At 36.3% G+C, this 27,373-nt stretch overlaps 1 protein-coding gene across 2 annotated transcripts in view; it reads right to left on the bottom strand.

Moving 5' to 3' along the window:
- The window catches only part of LOC150082942 (protein spire homolog 1-like), a 295,803-nt gene that overhangs the window by 150,922 nt on the left and 117,508 nt on the right, over window positions 1–27,373 (bottom strand). For both annotated transcript variants that reach the window (XM_090376924.1, XM_090376923.1), the window contains exons 2-3: window positions 8,380–8,414; window positions 53–331 (exon numbers count right to left, since the gene is read on the bottom strand). In XM_090376924.1, the coding sequence (XP_090233050.1) occupies window positions 53–331; window positions 8,380–8,414 (314 nt within the window). The remainder of the gene's footprint in view (window positions 1–52; window positions 332–8,379; window positions 8,415–27,373) is intronic.

Genomic DNA, 27,373 nt, shown 5'->3' with positions numbered 1-27,373 from the left:
ATAAAATCACTCAGTTTTTTTTTTTACATGATGGAATATAAAATTTCCTTACTTCCATGACTTTAAGTAGTGTGAGGCCATTTCTATGTTTTTCATCATCTTCACTATTCTCAATAAGATCGTCTCCTGAGTCTCTTTCAATCCCTTCATCTGCATTCTGAGATTCCCTGTCGCTTCCCGAAGTGGAGCTATCATCAGTGTCGCCTTCTGAATCGGCTGAGGTCATCCGATCAATAAGAAGTTCAAGTGGTGGGCTGAGTTTTCTTTCTTCATCTTCACACAAACCATAATCAAGGGCATAAAAGATTGTAAGACCCAGTGATGTCACAAGCTAGGAAAAAAAAAACAAAAAAAAAAAACAGAAAGATTATGGGTAATTAATATGAACGCTTAATACACAGAGCGTTTGATTAGTAATGCTTCGTTTTTAAATTTCAAAGTTCGAGAATTAAGTAGCAAGACTGGGTCCATGAATGTCAAAACACGCAAGACCATCATGCAGTGCAGTTGGCTTACGTTACTGCTTCCGTCTACAAAATCATCTGCATATCGTAAGTCGTTTGCATGCAGTCGTGTTACAGCTGTTTAGGGTATGATCATTGTTTTAAATGACGGAACGGAGAACGAACATTACATTTTGTTTAAAGTTGGCGAAAAGGACGACTGAAACCGACGAACTGGTAAAACAAGTGAATGATAACGATGGTCTACGTTTTTTTTTTTTTTTTCCAACTCATTCGCAAGACGTCGAAATAGCTGTAAGTAACTGAAAGACGACGAGTCGAGTACTGCAGACGTCCAACAACGCTTCGAACCCCAGAACCTAAGCAGTTGAAAAAGTTCAGATTGGTTGCATTTCATCGTCAAAAAAAAAAAATTAAAATAAATAAATAATAATAAATAAATAAAATAAATAATAATAATAAATAAATAAAATAATTAGTAAATAATTAATTAATAAATAAATAATAAATAAAAATAGATAATAAAATAATTAAGTAAATAAAATATTTTTTTATTTCATTATTTTCCCGGATTGTGGGGTGTGTTTTATCGGTGAGTCAGAACGTAGATTATGTGATCGTGTCTCTGAGCATGTGAGGGCTAGTCGCCGGACTGATTTCGCCGACTCAACCATCGCGGAGCATTATCGGTGCGAGTAGCATTTTAATTACAATCCGCGACCCAATATTTAAATATTAGACCGTGCCCATGATTCTCGCAGTCTCTCATGGTTGGAGGCCCCCCCATATAGCTGTGGCGGATCCCACTATTAATTGCATTGCTGGGACCCGCATACATCCCATTATGGGGCTTTTATTTTACATCACGACGAGAGATGGCGGTTTAACAACACGGCTAACGTATGCCGCAATATTCCCACGGAGTCTGACGATTGAGTATTCGTTGTTCCCTTCCCTTCCCTTCCCTTTTTTCTTTTCTTTTTTTTTTTTTTTTTTTCGCCGCATACGATCCACGCCTGTTGTTGTTAACGCATGCGCAAGGATATACTTCTGCATAATATAAGGCCTTCTTATCGTGTATTTTTTTGTTTAATTTAATAAAGAGGCTCATCACCTTGAAAGCTTCTTCGTGCTTGTTTTATCGCTTTTACTTTCTTTATAATTAATAGTTTATCTTTTGTTATTTATTTGTATATTTATTGGCTGTATATAATTTCAGTTTTAATTTGTACATTTGTACAAGTGTATTTATTTGTTTATTTATTTTATTATTATTTTATCTATCGGCGTCCGTGTACCTAATTTATTTGTTATAAACTTTACTTATTTTGACTGTCTCGTCGGTAGAAACAATATTTATTTCAACATGACTATTTCTGGCGCTCAAGACCTCTTCTCAAATATCGCAAAATTTCCAAGTTCAACTTAAAGATTCTATCTCATTCACAAGAACGAAATATGTTTCATTTATTGAGAAAGAGAGGGAATATTTACTGTATTTCACACAATTCAGTTGATTCATTTCTAATAGTAATGACATTAACTAATACGGTAAATTTAGAGGTTTCTTTCACTTATCTTCGTTAAGTTGGTAACGTGACATTCATGATGCCCCGTTTTCGTTTATAATATGATAATATTAGAATCGATAACATCAACAATTATAAATTAGAATTTTCATTAATACTGACTTAATAGATATACTTTAGGTGAAAAAAAAAATTGAACAGTTGATGTTCATTTTATATGGCTTGATACACGGAAATTTGCAATTTGTTTCTTTAACAATATGCAGTAGTAGTGTTAATCAAATAAGCTACCTGAAAATTTTTGCCAGAATCATAACGAAATACATATTTATCTGTGATATACATTTTATCTAACCTTGACTGAATAACTCAAAATAACCTTCGGGTACATTTTAAGAACGGAAATTGTTCGTTTCCGGAATGTTTTCCCCCCCTCCTCTTTAGTCTTTAATAAACTATTAAAAACTATAATGATTACGGTGATATCATAATAGTCAGTAATTATGGCGATATCAAATAAAAGCTGGGACAATATGATAAAATGAATGGTTTTTGCCAGCTGCACATATCCATTATTTGGAGAAATCCCACAGAGGAAGACTATATCAATCAAGTTATGATAGGAACCTGTACAGTTAAATCCTCACCCCAACAGTTCCATAAAAGGGCGTTTATACCAATTGTGACTGTGCTCACAGGTGTTTCCTGTGTGCCAACGCAGCGTGAATCCTCATCCTTAGTCCGGCTGTGGAGAAAGTAACAGAAGCATTCATCCATGAGACTTTAACCCTACCGATGTTTACTTTCATCTGCAGCTGCAGGAAGCAAAGTTTTTCGCTTCATTTAGGAGGGTGACTGAGACAGGAGGGTGTCCGTATGCAATTAAGCAGATATCCATACTAAGCTGACTCACAGGTATGTCACGTGTATATGACTTGCAACTTCTGTTCCAAGAAAAGGACATTAGTTGGTAAGAGGAAGTTGACATAAGCATGAATACAAATAAAAAACAGTAAACGAGACATGATGTTGATTCTGGACAAACAGCTGCTGTACTTATATACATAAATCAGCAGATAGATGACTTCCTAATCAGAAGTTAATTCCATTTTCATTTGTGATTCGTGCTAATTTTTATTAGAACGAATCACAAATGTATTAAGCGGTTCTTATTTTAGGCGTGTCAGCAACAGTAATGCGCCTGTGGCCTTCACTAAAGTCCATCGTCTCCACCTGTAACAACTGGACTCCCAGTGGATTGATTTTCATTAAATTTTATATTTTGCTTCTTTTAGAAAGATTTGTGGAGCATCCCAAATTTCATTAAATCCTAAACAAGAGAAATTCGGAAATTATTTCCTTTTTTTCGCCGCTAACAAACCACACGAGGCTATCCACATACCACCATATATTGTAACTAAGGAGAATATTATGTTTGTCACTATGGGCTGATCGGAAGAATGAATAGGTAATATGGTTTATGCGCAAAAATAAAATGTCCTCGGTTCACGCAGAAAAGTCATTGCTTTTTGCACGTTATTTGTTATCAGTTTACTAAATATATAAATTGTGAATTATTATTTTTTGATAATTATATTTAACACAGCGGAAACGCTAAATAAGTGCTGTATTTCAATTGTTATTAAAATCCAGGCAGAAATGTATAATATGCATTACGAAAGCGTTTACAGTATAGTACGATTGTTTAATTTATTAAATCACTTGGTATTACAAAACGTGGAGTAAATTTGCGTTGTGAGGTACTGCAGTAAAGTCAAAACAACTACTTTTATAAATTACTATTTAATTAGTAACAAGATAATTAGTTATTTACTTTGCGCTTCTATTAATCACAGAAAAAGGAAATACTGTATTAAATTAATTTAAGAAATAAAAATTTAATGCGCCTGAAATGTAATGAACTACGTACATTAACTAACTTGTTATATACATGGTGGAAACCATTAAAGATAATCCACCCCGCCAAATTTGTAAATAAATCTAACTGATGGAATACTTTCATATACGGTAGGAACATTACTGAATAATAAAGAGGAGAAATACGCACGCATAGGAAAATGCAGTGAGAGCCACAGTGGCGTTATTAAATAACTCCTTGTAGCAAAGAGTGTGTGAATTTGATGATCTAGTTTAGGATAACCAAGGAAACAGAAAAGTGTAACGGAAGAAACTTTTCTCTTTATCATTCTTTATGATCCATAGCATACTTAAAACTTATTATTTCCCAAACGTTTTCAATAGTAACAATTCTACTCGTTTTCAATAGTAGCAAATAAGACAACAGGCGGGATATTAAAAATATGGCGTAGGACAGTGGTTTTCAACCTTTTTTTAATAACGGCACACCTAAGTAATTTATTTTATTTTGCGGCGTTCCTACTCAATTTTCTTCCTGTTAGATCCGATTCTGTGTGTGTAAAATATTAAAAATATATATATAATATTAAAAAATATATATATATGTGTTATATGATATTTTACAATAATATAATTATAAAAATTACATTTCATATATATACAGTATATAATTTTATTCTTTACAAGTAAACATCGATTATAGATCACCACAAAATTAAAGATACTGTACACTTTTTTATAATGAAATAAACATATAAATTAAAAAATAATAATAAGTTTAAGTAACTTAAACCCAAATTACGTGGCACCCCTGGAATGTTGTTGCGGCACCCCGGTTGAAAACCACTGGCGTAGGATGTTTCCTTTCGGGTTTTTCCGGAGTGTCGATGCTACAAAGGTGGACCTTGTTCTTCAGCAGCCAAAAGTTACAGGAGTTAAAGTAGGGTTGCCATAGTGTAGAAGAATACAACTAATAATCTACTCATTAATGAAATGCGTAAGAAGTTGCATAATACGAGATTCTCGCGGTCGTACAGTGACTAATTGCTGTGGAAACGTCTGGGTTCGAATCCCTTTAAGATTGGAGGAATTCTTATGAGCTTTTTCACAGCGTGGCCCAGTTAGGCGGTTTCGGAAGAGGGTCACATTGTTTTTCCCACCGCAAATCGGTTGTTTTCAACAGCAAAATGGGCAAACCAAATACGGAACGGAGAGACAGTCTCATAACTTGGGCGCAAAAATAAAAAATGAAATAATTTTTTTCAACATCGCTTTTCGGTTACAGTGAGCTTGTCAATAGCGAATATCCATCTACATATGAAAAGTATTCAAATTATAAGTTCTGATTTATTTAACAGAAATGATATATAACGGAGGAATGAAATTTCCGGCATTTTGCAACATAGTTTCAAAGATGTTCCACACATTTTTTGCCCCTTTGTTCCCAATCTGTAAAGGCCACAGCAGAGAGTTCTTTGGGGATGTGTTTAGACCACCGGCAGATGCCACTGGATGCTACTAATCGGCTTGAAAACGTCCCTCTATGAAGGAAGTCTTTATTCGTCGGAAACACTTCGAAAAACTTGGTGTCATGTCAGGTGAAAATGCAGGATGTGGGGGGAACTGGAATTTTTTCCCTAAAAAAAAAAAAAAAAAAAAAAAATTCCTCTTGTTTATACTCCGGCAATTTTCATTATGTATAAATCATGAATACCGTTGTTTATCGTATTTAGTAGTCATGGGCTTGAACCACGTTCACTCAAAGAGCGTGTGTTACAGCACTGTCGTTCTGGACCACTCAGCAGTGTCAGGCCTGTTTTGTAGCACGATGGGGAGGAGTATTATTTTAGTGAAAGCGAGGGTGCTTTATGAGATGTTGACATTTCTCTGCTGCAATACTGGAAAGAATTTCTCCTTCAGAACTTTCATACAGCTATTTTCTGTAACTGTAATGCCTTAAAGGCACGACCTAGCGGTGTCAGAAAGAAGTACAAAATTATTTACTCCACGTGTTCGAATTCATGTGATAGCCCAAAATACGGTAATTCCTGACGGGCCATCCAACATAAAAATTATTTATTATAAAGGATTGCCAATGCCATGTGTGAGAATGATACTATGAACACCCAAGAAAATTACGACCATCGTTTTATTTTGCAATTGAAACATCAAGAAATTGGTAGACTGGAAACATTTGGAAAAAGTGTCTCAATCATGGTAACAATTGTGGAAAATAAAACAAAATTCATTGTTATTTGTTTGGTTTTTTTTTTTTTTTTTTTTTAGGAGCATTAGCAACTAAGGCCATATTGCTCCGGGGATATGCGGCGGTCATTCCCTGACCTTTCCGCATCCTCCGTATTTGGCGGTCACGGGCTCGAGCCCCGGTCTAATCAAGAAGAGTGTGCTACGCACTGCCGCTCCTGCCCACCTGGCTATGGAGGTGCCTCACAACAAAATTCATTGCACCATCTTGTGTAAGCATCTCTTGGTACCTGTTGAAACGAGTCTTTATGTTCCTTGGTACTCAACTGGCTAACTCTTTTCTCATTTTGAGCAAAAGTTTCATGCAAAATTGTGTGCCCAAAGCAGAGCTACTAAGTTCATCCACTGTCTCTCCTCGGAACGACTGACTGCTTCACGGGGTTGGTTTCGTGTTTAATTTTATTCCCCTTCCGTCGACCGCTCACGTAAACAAGTTCCCCCCGGCAACAGGACTGTAGTGCCTTGTGACATCTAATATCAGCACGGCTGGCACCGACTATCATACTGTGCTCAAAGTCACTTAACCATAAATATAATATAAACATAGAACATTTGTTTCATTTTATTTAGGCTAAATAGAATGACATGAGAAGACTTGTGCCTATTGTTTTCCACAACTCGGATTTTAATGGACAGATTTTCATGAAATTTTATATTTTGCTTCTTTTTTATTTTTTTAGGGACTAGTTATCAAGCCGTCCAAAATTTAATTAGAATTAAACAAACATAACATCCTGAGTTTAGTTATTTTTAACCTCCTCCATACATTTGGAGGAAATTAACATTTAAGTAATTAACATTTTGAGTAATTAACAAGAGTAATTAACAACATTTCGAGTCGATTACAACTGAATTTGAAATATCTAATTTCTTCAGTTATCCATCACATGTATTTCGAAAGTACAGTATGTGCAAAAAATTCTGAGATATTCTAGTGGCAGATATAAGAAAAAAATCCATAGCTTTTATTATAAACATCTACAGCTCCGTTTATAAATTCATATTAACAGAGCTCTGGATGTTTGAATTTAAAGAAATGGTTACGAAGTTCTGAATGATTAAAAAATAAATAAAAGTGAGCGTACGCGTACCTAGTAAGGATAGATAATTTAATAATAATATAGCCTTTATTATGGAAAGAAACCATACATATTCCTTTGGCATCGGAATGCCAGGGGTTTACAATTTGAGTGAGGCACTTTAAAGTAGCACATTATAATTAATGAAGAATACACAGTAGGATGATACGTAACTAAAATATGACAACAAAAAACATATTAGGTATGTGAGCATATATTTTTTTTATTTTCTCATTGTTATTATTTTCTACCACTGAAAACTCTATAGCCATTTTTAGGGACATCAATAAATATGCAAAATGTGCTTATTGTCTTCACCATCCGTCCCTCCGTCCGCATGTAGCCAACTCGATTCCAGTGAACAGATTCTCAAGAATTTTATATTTGGGCCTTTTATAAAGATTTGTCGAGTTATTCCAAATTTCATTAAAATCAAACTAATAGAAATCCGACAATTATTATTATTATTTATTTATTTATTTTTTTTTTTTTTTTCGTCCTCATGTTGGGACATCCAATGGAGTCGCAGTGGATGGATTTTAATCAAAGTTTATATTTGCGCCATTTAGAAAGATTTATAGAGCAATCCCAAATTTTATTAAAATCAGACCAACAGAAATCCGACAATTGTTATATCTTTGCCCGTCCGTCTACATGTAATAACTATATTCCCAGTGAATAGACAGTGAATTCATGAACCTTTATATTTTGCTCTGTTAGAACGACTGAATTTTGTCCATTCATTCGACTGGCATGAATGGACAATACGGCGGATGCGCAGAAACGAAACATTTCGGTTTCGCACATAAAAGTCGTTTCTTTCTGCTTTTTTTTTTTTTTTTTTTTGTCACAAATCATGAATTATTACTATTTGCTATCGCGCCTGAAATGTAACGCACTGCGTACATTAACTAACTTTTTTAATTCAAACAGCCATATATCGCAGTAACAATTCAGATTTGTGCACGTTTGCATGATTTTTTTTTTTTTTTTTGTATACGTATCAGAATTTTTTGTGCATACTTTTTAACTGTATAAGCGAAATTAAAAAAAATAAATAAATAAAAATCGAAGATGGTGTGGTCATATCTCGAAATTTATGAAAAGTTAAGAGTTAGTGAAAATTAACATACCCAAAAAAAAAAAAAAAAAAGAAAATCTCACCTTGTATTCAGATGTTGCACGTGTTCTTGTGATTTCTGTAAAAGACAAAAAAAATCAATTTTAATAATAAGTAAAAGGAAATTTTTGATAAAAGAAAATTATATTTAATATGCAATTATCGGACCGACAGTTCATACGAAGGTTTGGAATATTATTGACAAAGCGAAACGGCCTCCGTAGCCGAGTGGTCAGGAGCGGGAGTGCAGTAGCACACGCTCTTTGAGTAGACCGGGGTTCAAGCCCCTGACTGCTGAATACGGTCGATCTGCCAACCAGCACAGGACCAGCGTGGCAGATTATGGTCCATTTCACTCAGCATGAATTGTTGAGGAGGTTTCCATCCTGCAATGGGTTGATAATGGCTGTACTTTACCTTTTTACTGGGGAAGTAGCTAAAATAAGCACACAGCCAGTGAATCTGGATATAACTTATATTACATACACTCCGCCTAAAGGTTTGGAATCACGTTTCATTTTTCTTAATTTTCAAAGTTTTTATTAAAATAGGACCAATTTGTTTTCCAATTTTTATTAAAATGTTTTCTATTATGTATATTCAATAGGAACAGAGAAACGTCTGTGATTATATCCACTGTAAAATTGAAAGAAACGGTTGGCTTGGGCTAAGAGCCATCAACATTGGACAATTGAAGAGTGAAAACATATATTCCAAATTTGAATTTTTTGATCCAAGCGCAGAGTTTATATGAGACGATCAACAGAAGAAAAAATAGTGTCACGTTGTTTAGTGCCTACAGTGTCAAGCGCGGTAGTGGTTCCATCATGACCTGTGGTTGTTTCTGTTTTTCCTGGAGTGAGATACATCGTCAGAATTGAAGGAATTTGAAGGAAAAAGGCGGCTATAAAAACATTCCTGAACATAATGCAATATCCTCTGGACTTCGACTTTGCAGAAGAAATTTTATATTACAAGACAATGACCAGAATTCTGTCAATGATATACGAGAATTTACCATTAGGGACAAAGAACAAAGAGATCACTATCCCATTGTATTTAGCAATGGTTAGGCTACAGAGATAGTGCAGACACTTTCTAGCAACTAAACAGCGGGTGAGGGTATTGCAAATTATGATGTAGCCACTCCAATTATCTGACTTAAACCCAATAGAGCTTTATGGGATCATGTCTGACCAGTTTGATCAGCTACTATTAGATCATCACAGGAACTGGACGCAAAGAATAGTTTTTGACATCATATATTTAGATAGCAAAGCATTTAATACTATACCATAAGTACAAATGTTCATATAAATTGGAGCAAAGTAACACTAAGGACAAGAGCAAAGTAACATTAAGGACAAGTTGCTACTATAGATAAAGGTATAGTTAAGGTGGTAGAAGAACAGAGAATGGTTATTAATGGGCACTGATCTTCATGATCTAATATGATAAGTGGAGTTCCACAAGTGTTGGCGTTTGGTCCCTTGCTGTTTTTAATATTTATTAATGATATTGATGTATGTATTTCAAGTTTAATGTCAAAGTGTGCTGTTGATACAAAGGACACAATGGTAAATAATAGTGATCGGAGTATGCTATTTCAAGAGTATCTAAATAAATTAAGCAGATTGGTGGGGAAATGACAATTGACATGTAACGGTTGGTTGCTTGGGTTTTAATGGTGCACCAGCAACTAGGGCTATAATGCGCCAAAATTGATAAATGTAAGCTATTGCATTTGGGTAGCAATAATAATAGAATAACATACTGAGTGGTACCAAACTCAAGGTGGTGGAGTATGAAAAAGATCTAGGGTTAGTAACTATGCAGTCTGACATGAAATTTTCTGAGTAGTGCAAAGAGGCTGCTAGAACAACTCATGGGGTTCTGTCAATGATATACGAGAATTTACCATTAGGGACAAAGAACAAAGAGATCACTATCCCATTGTATTTGGCAATGGTTAGGCTACCTCTGGATTATTGCAGAAATTATCTCTGGAAACTAAGCATCTATGTGGTAACGCAATTGAAGTGTACATAAGGCTTTAAAATAGTTAAATAAACTAAAAATGCTGATAGCACCGTTACTTTAATCTCAGATGACAAACACACCAGTAAACATAAATTAAAAAAGGATTGTTGAAATAAACTTCCACCTAGGATTTTGGAAGTGGATAGGGTGAATAAATTTAAAGAAAATTTGGAAAAAAATTGGCAGGAACGGTTTTTTTTTTTTTTTTTATTGGTTTTGTATAAACAAAGTTTATTTCTGATTTCTGTTTATACAGAATCATTACTGGTTCTATATAAACTTTGTTTATAGAGAACCAGTAATCATTGTTAATCAATAAAAGAAAAACAGTTATTTAAAAATAAGTACAGTATTAGAAATATCTTTATGTATACACTTCTTAAATTTTAGTTTCCTTTAGTTATTAGCAACGTCTTTCGCTGGAATGCATTACTTTATAAACCTCTTGATTCATAATATTTTCGGTTTAGATTTACCTTGATGAAGATCTGAGTTTTCCCTTCAAATAATACACATTTTTAAATTAACAGTTCATTATCTTTAATTGATTAATAATATTTATTTATATCTTCAATATGGTAATAAAGGCCTACCATGAAGAGGGAGTTTAGACCTTATTATTAAATGATAATTTAATTTGGTAATAAATGTTTTTGAAATGTTGACAGTATACTTGAAAATGCGTTGTTATAAATGTTAGGAGTTAGTACTGGTATTATACATTTAGTATACTTCTAACACATACGCAAAAGCACTGCTCATTGAATCCCAAGGTATGCCGGATTCAATGATCAGCTATAACTGACAAGTAGCAGAATCCTGTGTATGTTGGTTATAAAGTTAAAAAATAATGTTCTAGGTTTAAGTTCAATGTTTAGTTCATTTAATCAGTAAATTCTCTTCCGGTGACATTTTTTTTCAAAATTTCTATCACTTCGTTCAATTTTTTGAACGAAATGAAAAGAATCAAGGAATAGTAGGAGGGGGGGGCGGGCAACTCGCTATGGATTTGATCACGTAAGCATTAGTCTGAATCTTTTTTATTCCTTACACTAACAGTTCAACTGTTAGTGTAATGAATAATATCCTGATTAACAATACCAGTTAGTTAATTGCGTAAACGCGTTCAATTACTTAATTTCGCATTAAAAAAAAACAGGAAAAAAAAAAAAAAAAACACTCATTGAACTAGCATAAACTCGATTGCTGGTTGAGGCTTTTAATGATACAAGACTTTATAGATGCAAAACTCGAGGCCAATATCGTGAACAAACCTATATTCAAGACCGTTTAGATAATGTATAATAGATTCAAAAGTTGTTTGGCATCATCTTTTAAGCTTTAAAAAATGACTTTGGACATTAAGCTGGCCAAGAAACAAACTATTTATGAATCTTTATGAATCACAGATACCAGAAAAAAAAACCCTAAACCTTTTAGGGATATCAAAAACCTTTAAAAGTGTTACCAGAAAAATAAATTCTTTACACTGGGAACGTACGAGTAAGGGTACGAGTAAGTACGTACCTCAATTGTCTATGCACGAGTTTTAGCGCACGTTCTGAATGTATGAGAATTCAACACATTATGGACATTTGCTCAATTAGAACACAAAATATTCCAAGACTATTCAGTACTGACTCCAAGAAATGTTAGAAACAGCTGTTAGGCAAGATGTGTTTTGTATAGATGAAATCCTAAAGTCTTGTGTTGTCATTGTATCCTTGGATTTTGTGTCGAGGAAACTAAGCACATGGGGGGGGGGGGATATACCGTGTTTGTGTCTATGTTTACACTGCGTATTTTATAAACTGAATATATCCTATGATCAGTTTACTTGGGTTTCGGAATTAAAAAAAAAACAGAAGAAACGTTTTTTTGGAAGGATAAAACATGGTTTTGTCATGAGGTAGATTACATGAAAAGCTAATAAACCCTTAACAATACGGCGATCAGTTCTTTATACTACTTTATAGGTAAAACCTTGGAACCTCATTATCATTTCAACAAACATCAAAATCCTGTGCCAATTTATTTCCTATAGAATCCGATGCGTCATCGCTCTCCACAAGTCTCCTTCAATCAACTGACTTCGCAAAAATCAAATATCCGAAGCAAACTGGCGAATTACAAGAAAATAAATACGATTTTCTTTCCGCATAATATCTTAAACATATTTAAAAACCTTTGGATCGGACCCGCTCACATTCTGCACTCGAGAGAACTACAGGATACACATGATTGGGATGCATTTCCTTATATTCACCTAACTTGGAGATGTTCTACGTTTCCAGCTTCTTTAATGGCGTAAAGTGTGATTGTCTTAAAAAGCAGCATTTGTTAACATAATATATACCTATATATATATACTGCGACGCACACACACACACACGGAACTACTACTCAATCTGTATAACCGCTGCCTTGAATCTGGCACCTTCCCAACACAATGGAAGCAAGCGAATGTAAAACTCGTCTTGAAAAATCCGGCGAAGCCACCTGACTCGCCGAAATCGTATCGACCGATCGCACTGCTACCAGTTATAAGTAAACTATTTGAGAGACTACTATATACAAGAATTAGCCAACACTACCAAACAGCTGGACTTCACATGGCAACCCAATTTGGCTTTAAACCACAATCATCTACTGTGGAAGCCCTAAGAAATCTACTAAGATCTGCAACCTCATGTGGCAGCAAATACTTTCTTGTCATATCAATTGATTTTGCTGGGGCATTCGACACCATTTGGTGGCCAAGCGTCCTGGCGAGACTACGGCGGGCCCACGTGCCAGAAAACCTCTACAAGACTATCAAATCATATCTTTCACAGAGGATAATAAGCGTCATCGCATCTTATGGAAAACTAGATCGACCTGTTCACATGGGTTGCCCCCAGGGCTCTGTTCTTGGCCCCCGCTCCTATGGAACATGATCCTTGATGAGTTCCTGGCCATGGACCTGGGCGAAGTCCACTCCTAGGCCTTCCCGGATGACTTAATCTTGACGGTCGCTGCAGACAGCAGGGAAAAACTGGAGTACAAGGCGAACCAGGCCCTGAGGATACTTCAGGAGTGGACACAGACTCATCTACTGAAGATATCACCGACCAAAACTTCCTCGATTTTTCTCAAAGGAACACTAGACCTACGCAGGCCACCACAAATCAAAGTGGAAAATAAGACTATCAAACTAGTGGACCAACTAAAACACCTTGGCCTTATACTTGACTCTAAACTATCTAAACTATCATTCCAGCACCATCTGACATACATCAGAGCAAAGATTAAGAAATACAGTACTCTGCACTTGTGGCCAGAATCACAAGACGAGATTGGGGGCTCAACAAACGCACCCTGTCACTGTATTATAAAACAACCTTCCTACCAGCAATAACCTACGCCTCTCCAGCCTGGTTTCAAAAAGCCGTAACCGCCGCAAATCGACGGACACTGGACGCCACTCAACGGACAGTACTGCTAACTATCACCTGTGCCTGCTGTACCACCAGCACTCCCGCCCTACAGGTATTAACGGGGGGCCCTTCCTCTGGACTTAGAGGCTATTCGCTGCAGCATCACTCACAGCATTGCAAAAGGACAACCCTGCAGCTGCCTTGGTTTTACAGTAAACACAGCTGCGAATCAGAAAGAAGAAAAAATCAGACTACAAAGGCACTTACAGCAGGTATGGCAGGATCGATGGACTGCCACAACCAAAGGCGAAATTACAAAGAAATTTCTGTCCACCATAAACAGGGTGTACCCCAAGCCCCCACCCTGGTTTCAACCCGGTCTCTTCACAACCTATTTGCTGATAGGCCATGGAGCGTTCAACGCGAAATTAGCATCTTTCAGAATCCTAGAGGACCCACGTTGCTCCTGTGGGGAGCCAGAAACCTGGACACACATAATGTATGAATGTACCAACTATGAAGACCTACGCTGCAGACTTATGACAACAACCACATACTTCCCAAGACATCTCGAGTCGCACCTACTAGATTCATGCGAAGAGTACAAGGAACTAGCCAAATTCGCACAGGAGTTGTTCACCCGGCGCAAAACACGAATTGCTGTTCACAGGAAACCACAATAATAAGGAGAAACTCGCGCAAGAGCTGCTTACTCCTCCACCGCAAAACACAACTTCTGAATATAAGAAACTTCAATAAGGAGGGACCTCGCGGTCTCTTAGCACAACGACCTATCTGATAGAGACGCGGAAATATGAATGACAAGTGTGAGGATACCCGCTCATGCATCGCCTGCACAAAAATGGATATACAGTACTAACTACTAGACAGGTCGGGCCTGTCCCAGGAATGACGAACTTTCACGGCTTGGACACTTCAACTACTGGGATTACACGCAGCTTTGCTGCCGACGCCATAAGGCGATCCTACACCTGTGTTCACTTGCACAGGGCTTTTACTCCAATTTCTGGGCGGGGAAGAGAGGGGACGGCTCTGCTGTTTTTCTCTCCCCCTCGCGCACCCCTCTTTTCCTCCTGGTGGGGCATGGGCATGCCCCACTGACCTTCTCTGGGGCCGTCTTTCCTATTGACCCCATATTTCTGACTTTCCCCCCCCCCCGCCTTCAGTCTCCTCCCCACTCTGACTAAATATCATAGCGTATGCCCCACATTACCAAAATTTTAATTGTTCAAATCAAGTCATGCATGCCCTTTTGACCTCTAATAATCTCTTAGCGTCTTACCCTGAAAATCGCCGCGTGTTGCATTACATTTTTTTTTTTTTTTTTTTTTTTTAACATAGGCCCTAACCACTGAAATCTCAGGAAACTAGATGCCAGGGCCTGCCAGAGTAAAGCTTCATACTACTGTGTACCTGGTCTGCCTCCACGGGGCCAAGTGTGGGCAACGTTGGGCCTCAGTAGGGGTCCAGCGGCTAAATGGCCAGATGAACAACGATACATAACATTACACTTATACAAAATCCATACACTTTTAAATCTCTGGCCTTCCCAGTGAACTGGTACACCTACAATGAAAGCAACGCGGAGATGGGGGGAAACCCCTGGTGCCGTTAGACATCAATACACTTACACTTTACTTTACACACACACACAGTATATATACATACATTTATTTTTTTTTCTGAAATAATTAAATAAACAAAAAAATTCCACGCTCAGCATGAAACGAAAAGTTTTCTCTTCGTTCAACAAAAGATCCTAAAATTATCCTTTACATTGTCCGCGTTCAAATGACTGATTGAACTAAAAAAATTGTGTGCGCCGAGCACGCATTGCAGAAGTTAAGTGAAACTTCTTTAGGCGAACATTTATCACTTGACCGAGGATCCTGTATTGATTGTATGACTGGCGCAAGCGACGAATCTGCATGAATGGGAGCCTCGGAGATATGAGACGTTCCGTTACCAAATCTAGTTTCGGTAAGTGCTGTGGCACTGGATGATATTTAAAACCATTTGACTTCGATAGAGCCGGAATCACTTTGTTCTTGAGAGAGCCATGACTACTGCTACAGGCCGACATTTGACCTACATCCTCATTTGCAAATGCTGTTTGAAAAAGATCTCGAGCTGCTACAATCTTCACATCGTTCTTGAACCAAAGCCGATCACACACGGAACAGACTGAATCGAAATCATTATCCAGGAATGTAAGTTTAAACTGTGCGTGGATGCTTCGGTGTTTCTTAAAATACTGTTGCTGCTCCTGCTGTTTATTACGCCCGCTACGTGTTGAATAATTTGATGGAGGACTTCTGGCAGTCGGTTTTCGCTCCTTCGCTTTTCGTTTACGACTTGGCTTCGAGGACTCTTCATCGTTTTCATTTACAGTATCAACTTCCATAACTCCTTCTTCCAAATTCACTTCTTAACATTTCTGGGGAGATGCAAGGCTCTAAAGATGTGGATGGACCTTCTCCAGCTTCTTTGTTCAACTCCATCGCATGCTGTAATTTCTTCCGCTGTCGAAATAGCTTAGATCTCTCCTTTGTGCTCAATGGAGGTGGTTTCGGTGGTCGCATTGCACGTATAAGTGCGCTCTACGCCTTACAACGCTCACTATTAGTCTTCGACATTTTTCATTAAATACGGTGGAGAATGATGAAAGAAACAGCACAACGCGGTCAGTAGGGGTACTGATTTGGTCATGCGTCTATCTTGCCTGGTAAGGCGTGGTACAATAGTGGGGGAGATGAATTATTTCGTGTCGCATTTTTTTGGCGACTTTAGTCAATCCACAGACGCATTGCACGTGTGCTATACGCCTTGCAATGCTCACTACAGTGTACCCCCGCTTTACGATTGGTTCACTGTACGATCAAATCACTTTACGATGGACACTCCATAACAAAATACCGTTCACTATACGATATGTATGTAGTGAGCGCTGGTCATTGTGATCACATTTACGAATTGAATTTTAATACTATTAACGGCGATTCTAATAAGCGAAAATAGTAGGAATATTATCCACAGACTATAAAGGTAAAGATATAAAGCACAGATTTACGCTTTATTACCTTACCAATTAACAAAATTAAATGATACCTGAAAATCGGAAGAATATTTTCCACAGGTTAACAAAAGCAAAAAGTCGAACCACATGATGTATTCTTTCTCTGGTAGTCACCCTCCCATTCACTAACCAGGTCTAACGCTGCTTAACTTCTGTGATGACACGAGAACTGGGGTATTTAACCTAGTACGATAGTTGGTTGCTCAGGATGCCTGTAATGCGTTTACTTATAGTAATGGTCGCATTTTCGTTGCGTTTTTATTTATTTTTTTGTAGTTGTTGGCGCATCGGCTTCTGTGGCCATAATGCACCTCCCAAGGTGTTTGCAGTACTTTGATCCAAGCCCGAGGCGGGATTCGAACCCGCGACCTTTGGGTTGCCACGCAGGCACTTTACCCACCTGGCTAGCCCGGTCGGCCGCAAGTTACTGCCATCTGAAAACTGCCTGGAGAACGCCTAAAGAAGTTTCACTTCAACAAGGTGAGGAACTTCCGAAGAATATAACGGAGTTTATACTCTTAACGGTATTAAAAACAAAGTAGTTTCGTCTCCGTATCTTCGAAATACGAGTTTTAAGGAATGGGCTCTTAACGTGATCGACTTCCTCCTCCACCCGCGTTTCCTCTTTTCTGTATTTCTATTTATAGAAATATATTCAACTTTTTTTGCATGTTGTGTTAGCCTGTAGAATTCCACTGCTGGGCAAAAGCCTTCCCACGATAGGGATGTTAACTCATCTCTCCACCTGGTTTTCTGTCTTTCTCTATTTCTTTTTCCTTCTCTTGGAAGCCAGTTGTGAGCTTATCCCACTATGCATACACAATTCATAAAGGTCACATAATGATAGTTTTCATAGTGGCATCATCTGATGATGATTTTGGAAACTTTTTTCCATAATTCTCTTCCGAATTATGTGATTCAATCTCAATTCAAATATTTTGTTGTACCGATGAATGGATGGATTGCTTTGTAGGGCTACAGAACTGAACTAGACGCTTAGTTTAATTTTAGGTTGTTCAAACGTCGTAATCGATGATTTCAAATTCAATTAATCAGTAAGGGCGCACATGAAGGGATGCAATCTTGACTAATCTAGTTCATATTCTGAGAATTTGTTGTCGTTTAGGTCAAGTACAGATGGCCGAACAAGTCTTTGAACCGAAAAAACTAAAAAACACAGTAATATAAAACTAATGTAACCAGTTGTCCTCGCATTTCAGCTTCGCAATATGGTCAAATAGGTCACATGCCTATATAAATGAGATATTTCCGGCAACAAAAAGGATCATGCCGTCGCTTATTTTTCTAATATATATATTAAGAACTACTTAGCAGAAGCCTCTTCTGCTAGCAGACTATTGTCAAAATTAAATACTGTGAAGTGGGGGTGAGCTGGCTTAACAGAATGTTCACTTCAATTTATTTAGTTTATCGACAAAACTGGCGATATGGACTCATACAAGAATAACAAGAACATTACTTGAAACTTTGTTAGCGTGAGAAAGTTACTCCCTTATCGTGCGCAGCGGTAGTTAAGAAACCGTAACACATGAAAGAAGAGAAGAAATGCAAAATTAGCATCACTTACACCTGTACCATAAATGATAAACCTAACTTCCTCTTATTCCTTGTAGAGGATACTGAATAAAACCCTCTGCCAAGTGCAGGTCAATTTTGTCTTAAGTGAGCGTGAAGCATGACCAAGTAACTTCCTCTCTTCTGGTTGCTATGATTTCAACTCACAATCAGAAGTTTGATCTACCTCTGCCCTCGTAATTGTGGGGAGGAGGTCCATTAGTGGTCGACAGTGTAATACAACTCATTAGCAGTAGAAATCACTTGAGGTTGGGTCCAGTAGCGTGCCACGGCTCCGTTCTGTCTTTCAGTAGTTTACATCGTCAGTAAAGGTCAACGATTTATTTCTTGGAGATGCATATCTTGATTCTTTGAACTCTGTACTTGAAAAGCGGCCGTTGTCCTGAAATGGATGCATGCCACAAATGCTAATTAAAAAAAAAAAAAAAAAAAAAAATGTCCAAATTATTGCTCATTCCGGTTTATTTTTTTTTATAAATTCTAGAAAATGAAGTAAAAAAAAAGTCCCGTAAAGTTACTCTAGCAAAAAATAAAAAATAATGAAATGATTTACAATTTTTGGAGTTTCTAGAGACTAAACAGGTACTCCTACATTTAAACAAAGTTCTGTTTAAAATTAATATCATGACAATCAACAAGGATGCATGCGCTTCTGAAATACCCACTGTTTCCTCATTCTTAAAAGAATCTATTACAAAATGAATCGAATTACAAATCGGAAACTTTCTATTCGAAATTCGATTAGGACTTTTATTACGAAAACTAATTAGGAAATATCCCCAAATACTTTTCTAGAAAATACGACAACCTTATACTTTCAAAAAGCACCTCAAAAGTCACACTGGTGCAGCGGATATGAGCAATTTAAAAATGAAATTTTCCTGTCCAAAAGAACGTCTTTCATCAAATTAATAAGCCGTAAAGCCTATTTTCACAAGTTTGAGTCTTATTGTTTTAAAATGTCACATTTGATGTAAAAGTAAATAACTCACGTTTAATTAAATTGTATATGCTATTCCAACTTTGTATACTGTCTACTGTGCTGAGTAAAAAAAAAAATAGAAGCTCAGTTGTTCAAAAGGCATAATTTTGTAGAAATACTGTTTTTTTTGGGGGGGGGGGGATTAGTGAGAAAAATTCAGTTTTATTTTTATTCTTTTATTGGTATCATCGTAGTCAAATGATACCAAATAAAAATGCGTCAAATGCCTTCATACTGAGCAAAGAAAAATCGCGGTTCACAATTTGCCCGAACAATAAAACTCTATGAAATACAGAGATAGAATTTATATTTAAAAAAATTAAAAAAAACACAGAGGAGGTGGGGTGGTTAGAATTCCAATTTATCTGTTTTACTTGATCTCAGGGACTCATATCAACCACAAACCCCCCCCCCCCCCAAAAACTAGTCAAACAATTTGCTAGTTTGGGTGGTTTTTTTTTTTTTGTTTTTTTTGTGACGCTGTAGCAGTAAGATTGCAATTGCCGAAGAAGCGGAGGAGAAAACATCCGCAAAATGCATGCTCTGCAAACTATATTAACAATAAATAAATTCTAAAAACTTTACACGGGTAAAGCACTTCCAGTTCAACTATTCAGATCGATTTGTGTTTTGAAGGAATAAAAAGAAAAAAAAAAAAACGAGCTTCGAGAAAAACACAGAGCGACCCTCTGCGAGACTGATTAACTCGGCAATGGTGTTAAAAACAGTCCATAAGAATTCTTTCCGTTTTGATGAGATTTAAATCCAGGCCTTTAACACACGGTGTGGAAGGACAGCGATCATAATAACTGTTTATCCACGTAAAATCATTGAGATGCAAAAAAAAAAAAAAAGGAAAGGAGTTAACGTCAATGGTTTGTCAAAAAAGCAGAATTCCCAACGGAATGCCATTTGGAAAGGAGGCAACTTTCCTACTTGTTCAACTTTTAAAAATCAACTTTGAGTTTTTTATTACCTATTTACACCAATTGCAAACTTTAGGGAAGGTTAAAACGAAGTTGGAGATTTTGATGCAAGCCAATTGCTACATGCTTTATTCTACGAAATATTAAAATATTTATTAGTCACACACAATTTTCTGAAATCAGTGGAGTGTCCCATGAGGTTTGGTGGAGTGTATATTATTACATTAGTATGTGAATATATATTTTTTTTATTTCTTAAGTATAGAAGGATCCAGCAGCTATTTTACTAATTAAATGGCTTGGACAGAGTATGCAATTCCGACAACAAATATATAAAAAAAGCAAATACTGTGGCGTCTTAGCCTGACACATTAAGTATTACTTATTATGTATTTTTAAACTGTCATGTCAGTATGTTAATTCAAAAGATAGCTTTCGTTATAATTGGACGAAATGTGAGCATCGTTCACATTTCGTCCAATTAACTGCAGGAAAGAACTTTACTGCATGCAAAAAGATACCTATATATGTATTTCGCAAATGACAAAAACAGATTTTTTTTTATATTGTGCTATGGAAAATTCACTTTGTTACTATAATGATGTTGATGGGCTGCTTGATGCCCTTGGAATAGAATCTAAACTTGAAAAATGGAGACTTTCATCCACTCTTCTAAATTAAGTCTAAAATATGCACTACTCCACAATGGAAACATGCATCTATCTACACTAATCAGTCATGATGTCCACAAGAAAGAATACTAAGAGAACATGGAACTTCTCTTAAGAAAAGTACAGTACGATAAATACCAGTTACACATCTACGGAGATGTCAAAGTAATCGGAATTCTTCTAGAATTACATCTGTCAACACAAAATATCGTTGCTCTTTAAGCGCAATGGACAGTTGAACCAAAGTAATTCATTACAAAACTAAGATTTGGCTCCATCACATGAACCATATACCTGGAGAGAAAAATAGCATCTATAAGCGCTAGTTGATCGAACAAACATATTTTTACTCCCGCTTCACATAAAATTGGGTCTAATGAAGAATTTCGAAAAAGTTATGGACAGTAATGGAGATAGTCTTGAAACTAAAATTTTAAAAGTTGAAAGTTTCCAGGCATTGATGTCAAAATCAAAGAAGGTATTCGTCAGTCCGCTGATCAAAGAGTTACTGAGGGATAAATATTTTAAAAGGCTATTAAATTCTGCAACTGACAGCTTGGAAATCCTTCAAGAAAGTTTGTAAACTTTTTTTTTTTTTTTTGGGGGCAACAACAGAGCAAATAACTATAAGTCTTGATGGAGAATTTATTACAAGCCTAAAAAAGACATGAACACTCGGAGGGTATGCAAAGATAGAGGTTACAGAAAGATGATTTTTGAAGAAACCTACGATTCTAAAACAACCATTGCCTAATGAACTTATATGCTGAGTTTTGTACAAATTAAAAGAATAAGTCTAATATATATCCATTTATCAAGTGTTATGTGAAACTCGTATTGTAAAAATGTTAAGTTTACCAATGTAAAGTGTATATTTTAAATGCGTATATGTATCTAAGAAATGTTATGTATAATCTTCTATTTCCCTTATTGCCCTCTTAATATATGAATACCTTATCAGGGGACAATGTAATTTATTTACTGAATAAATAATAATAATAAAAAAATCTGTTGCAATGTGTTTTTAAAAATACACTTCTTGCACTTCCTCCATTTCCAAGCAGACTTTTTCCTTGTGAATTCCTCTGACCCTGGGTCGTCCAGGGGTAGATACAGAAAATTTATTTATGTAGATAACCTTGGACACGTCAGTAAGGAACACTGAACGTTTTAATCAAGTTACTGCTACCATGGAAAAACGTTACTAGGGAAGGTGAAAGTCCATTAAGCTGGCAGATAATTAACCCTCATAATTGCTAAAGCAAATAAAAAAAAATTAGCTATATTTTTATGCCGTTTATTTCAATAACTGCTGCTTTTAACAAAATCAATAAGCGTAATTTGAATTCCTCTCTAAATCTGTAGGTGCTAGGCAATATCTGACTTCAATTTGGATTCAGATTGTCAAAATCCATAAAATATACCATGTTTAGGGAGGGAAAAATAAAAAGCGTAAAATTTGTTGTCAGTATTACTGTAAAAAAGTGTCCAAGTAGTTACGTGGAATATATATTTAAAAAAATACAAATTTCAATGAATTAATCAACAGTTTTTCAAAAGAAAAGTTTATAAAAAAATCGTATCTAGGTAAGAGCTTTGTATCAATTGTCATTTAAAAATCACTTGGGGAGGTATGTTTCTTTTACGTATTAACCATAAAAAAAACAGTTCAGAATAAAGAACTACAAATCTTTGAGTTGGGACATTCGCTCCTATTTTAATATTAAAATTTTGGCTAATGCTTAGGATCTTATGAAGGATAATTACCTAAATTAATATTAATTAATTCATTAAAAAACTTCCATTATTATTATTATTATTATTATTAGCCATATGGTGCAAGGAAGCCTGAGGCTTATGCTGCACCAGCCAAAAAAAAAAAAATTCTGAACCACCCAGAGAGAGAGACAGAAAGTAGAAGGGAATCATCAAGAGAAGAATGACGATATCCAGCTCAGGACCCTGGGTGTGCCAAGCCCATACTCACCAGATGTGAGCCCCTGGGGTTATGTTTTATTTTTATACCAACTGAGCACAAAAAGCTATGACATGTTACGTAGAGGTGTAAAGTTGAAAACGTAGTGTTCATAGAATTACATCTTGCGAGGCTAACCGAAATCTGTTGGAAAGAAATACCTTTTTTTTTTTTCTCATGGCAATTCTATCACGAAGATTTTTGCAAAAGCGTTCCCCCCCACCCCCCACATTTCCTTGTTAATAAAATCAGTCAGCAGCACAAGTTTCTTGACGATCCTACTAGACACGAACAATCCTCTTCATGCTCATTTATTAACAGCGTGGACACAGACCAGGAGGAGATAAAATATTATGTACTCACTGCGTCACACGCCTGTCCTGACATTCACTCACCTGTTTACCAGAATATGATTAACAGTATACTCGTGCAGTCCGTTACTTCCGGATATTTTGTCATCCCAAGTGAAGGACTCTTCTCTCTTTAGACCTAGCAAACAATTTAAGCACTGTTTTACGTGACCTAGCTTCCATTTCAAAGACCCATTCAACGTCTGTCTAGTTTGAAGTGCTATTTTGTTCCTTTTTCCAAACAAAATTTGTGTGCATCCCTAACTCACTAAATTTCGACTGTAAATGTGCTCTCACGAGAGAATTTAAATTATTGTAAGAAGAAATTGCGTAGTATCTGCTATAATGCAACAATCTTGTAGTATCTCTTGTTAAAACGGACTGGTTGCATTCGCATCATTTTGGATCAATGAACAGATATTTTTCCCTATTTCGCTCTATATTCACAACAAACGAAGTGCTCTTATTTACTGACGAAAACTCATACTTATTGAATTTAGGACCAATGAAAGGCTCATGATAGGGATTAATACAATAATATTTATGGATGAAGTAAAGGCTTTAAAATCAGCTAATCTACACTCTCGTGATGCATGGGGGTTAATAATTAAATTGCCTTTAAAGGAAATACATTTTTCTACGTGATAATTTTTAAAACTGATTTATTGGTAAAATACGATAACATTTTTTAAAAAAAACTGGTGCCTTTGAATTGAAACACTTTTAGATACTTAGAGATCCTACTCTGTATTCCATTTATTAATGACTAAAACCAATAACTTTTTGTCTACTGAAATCATCCAGCAAAACCCTGTATTTCAAAAAATAGCAACAATTCGGATGGAACATTATAAACTGTAAACAATTTCGGGTATCTCACAGAGAATCTTCCTTTAACTGCCTGCATTAAAGTGGGTTACGATCTCGAATTCGTCCTAATTGCGTGCAAGCGAAACGAGCAAAATAAGCTGAAAATAATATATGAGGTAATTTATTTCGTACGGTGAACAGGTTTTGCTTGAAATATTGGTAGTGCTCGGATTTATTTTTACTGTTATTTGTAACGAATAACGATGAATAAAATGAAAAAGGAAAAGGAGAAAATAAGAAAAGAAAAAAAAAAAAAAAAGAAAAAACAGAAGTCACAAGAGAAACTCCCTTCATCAAAATTTCTGACTTTAACATTTTGTTATCCCCCTTCGTTTAAAAAACATTATGCATAGAAATACACAATGATAAACATTTAACACAGTAGACATTAAAAACTAAAAAAAAGCAAGAATGCAAGACAAACAAGATATTAGTCGTATTAGAAACCGGTTTAAGAAACCGGTAAATAGATCTGATATTCTCTATTTATGATAAGATAACTGACAGTGGGAAGCGGAAGCTAAAATTTTTTATTTTAAAAAATGCGTTTCATCATATACATTCGTGCGAATCAGAATTAAATGGAAATTAACAAAAACCAGGTGGTTCGAAGAAATATTTCAATCCACACATAAGATGTTATAAGGTGGCTGCGCACTTTAATTAAAGTGCGCAATTTGAGAGAGAGAGAGAGAGAGAGAGAGAGAGAGAGAGAGAGAGAGAGAGAGAGAGAGAGAGAAGGGGAAAAAAAGCGACTCTAAGAAAAAATAAAAAATGGTAGCATAATATCAGAACTGAAACGCTGTTGCTACAAAAGCCTGTGAAATCATATACGTTTGGGGATCACCAGTGTGATAATGGTTCAAATGTGCGCATTCTTTTGAGTTAATAGCTGAGTTAGGTTGTTTAGAATAAGAGCCAGGGAAACTAAGGCTATAAGGATCAGTATCTCATCTCTACAAATTACGTGTATTCTAGCGTTAGGTTGGCTATTTTGCAGGATTAGAAAAGCGTTTCTAGGAGGAAAATGCATTAGTGTACAAACAGGAGATTAACTTACTGCATTTGATGCAGGACTCAAATTCTTATGAATTTAGTATAGCCCTCTTCTCCACGCCCTTGGGGCAAGTACAGTTGGCTGCGCTCGTTGTTACAGCAACGGATGGAATTTTTATGAATGATATACTTAGCCAATCGTGCACAAGGGTCGCTTAGTTTTAATAAACTTGCGGTTTTTCTTCAAGAAAATATAAAATCGACCATAGAATACACACCATTCCACCGATGATCTATTAACGCCTTATGGCCGAGTTGTCTCGCTGGCCGAGCGGTCTAAGGCGCCAGACTAAAGTTACCAAACTTTTCCTGTATAACAGGTGATGTGAATTCTGGTCCACATATGTGGGCGTGGGTTCGAATCCCACTCCTGACAAAAATTACTTTAGGCCGCCGTAGCCTAGTGGTCAGGCGCGCGGGTGCATAAGTACACGTACCTTGAGTGACCGGGGTTCAAGCCCGTGACTACTGAATACGGTGCTGTTTCTTGTATTATGTCTATCTTGTGAACTCCTCTGACCGTTTGGTCGTCCCGGAGTATAAACAGAAAATTTATTTATTTATTATTACAAACAACTCAGCACAGTCTTTTCCATATCTTTGCAAAAATTAAATTATTTTATTTGTTAGTTCATTAATTTTTTTTCTAGTTTTTCTTAAAAAAATATTGAGTGCTAATAAAGATTTCACACCTCAAAGTAATGAACGAATCGTTCATATCAATGTACATTTTTAAAATTTTTTTTCCAGTAAAATACATGCAAACTAATAATGTGATTTGCAACTGAAAATCTGAAGTAATTGAAGCAGACAATTTTACTGAACAATTCTGGGCTAGCGTGCTCTAATTTTAAGGATTGGATGGAATAGTTCTCGTTTGATAGCGTCTCGCCAAGCACTTCTAGTAACAATAATAGTAGGTGATTATGAAGTTTCTTCCGGGGTTCACAGCTATATATCTCTGTAATTACTTGTTGCAGAGAGTTGACAAATTGCGTAGACTTTCTGTTGGACATTCTCTCAAGATTTCCGAGATAAAAATTTACATAAAAGCGTAATAACATTTTCTGGTAACAGGATCCGTGACAAAGTAAACAAAAATGAAAGGTAATGCGATCATTGAACCATGCAATACCGCCTACGCATTTCTGCTTTGAATGTAAGTAGCCTGATACACAGAGGCGGTATGAGGATTTTGACGCGTGCATTACATGGGCCACGTTGAAATCAGGCTATGTGCGACTTGATAAAGAAATCTGCCAACTAGTTTGCCACTTAAGATAATCTGAATCAACTGGCTGTACAGGTATAAAGCAGCCACGTGCAGGAAACCCCACACCTATGGAGATAACTGTGGAGATCTACCACAATGCAAACCCAAGCGGGGGGGGGGGGGGCGCACGCACACGCGCGCACATACACACCACTCCCAGGATATTAGTGGGCAGCTAGCGAATCTCCAACTGGAGGTTAAAATCATGCCATTCTGGCTTGATTACTTATTATTATTGGCCACAAGATGCAAGGAAGCCTGAAGATTATGCTGCACCAGCGGAAAAAAAATTTGAGTTAACCTGACAGAGAGAGAGAGAGCGAATGATATCCAGCTCAGGACCATGGGTATGATTACAATCAAGAGAGCTGTTAATTTAGTGAAAAATCCTTGACTTTCTCTCAAGCTCATACTTAAGAGAAAGTCAAGGATTTTTCATTAAATTAACAGCTCTCTTGATTGTAATCATATTTGTATTTGGAAACCCTTGGCGTGATGGATTAATTGTGTACGTCTTTTACTGATTAAAGAATTCTATTTTCTAGGGAATTCAGCTGTGCATTAAAAATGACAGGTCGTTTACAGCATATGCTTTCTACGTATGCTGCATGAGAAATAAAAACGATTTTCTTGGATTGATGAGACAATTTTTCTGTTGGAAAAATATCTAGCACCAAAATTAATTTGGGATAATATTTATTTCTATAAACTGTGAACCTAGGAAACTTGAACTAATTGCCGAAATAGTTAATAGTAACTAATTTGGCATAAATCAGTTCTTAAAAA

This window comes from Mastigoproctus giganteus, chromosome 7 (genome assembly GCF_048544385.1).
Source record: "Mastigoproctus giganteus isolate SK-2022 chromosome 7, ASM4854438v1, whole genome shotgun sequence".
Taxonomy (NCBI): domain Eukaryota; kingdom Metazoa; phylum Arthropoda; class Arachnida; order Uropygi; family Thelyphonidae; genus Mastigoproctus; species Mastigoproctus giganteus.
Note: the sequence above shows the minus strand (reverse complement) of the source record. Positions and strands in the feature narration are given on the sequence as shown.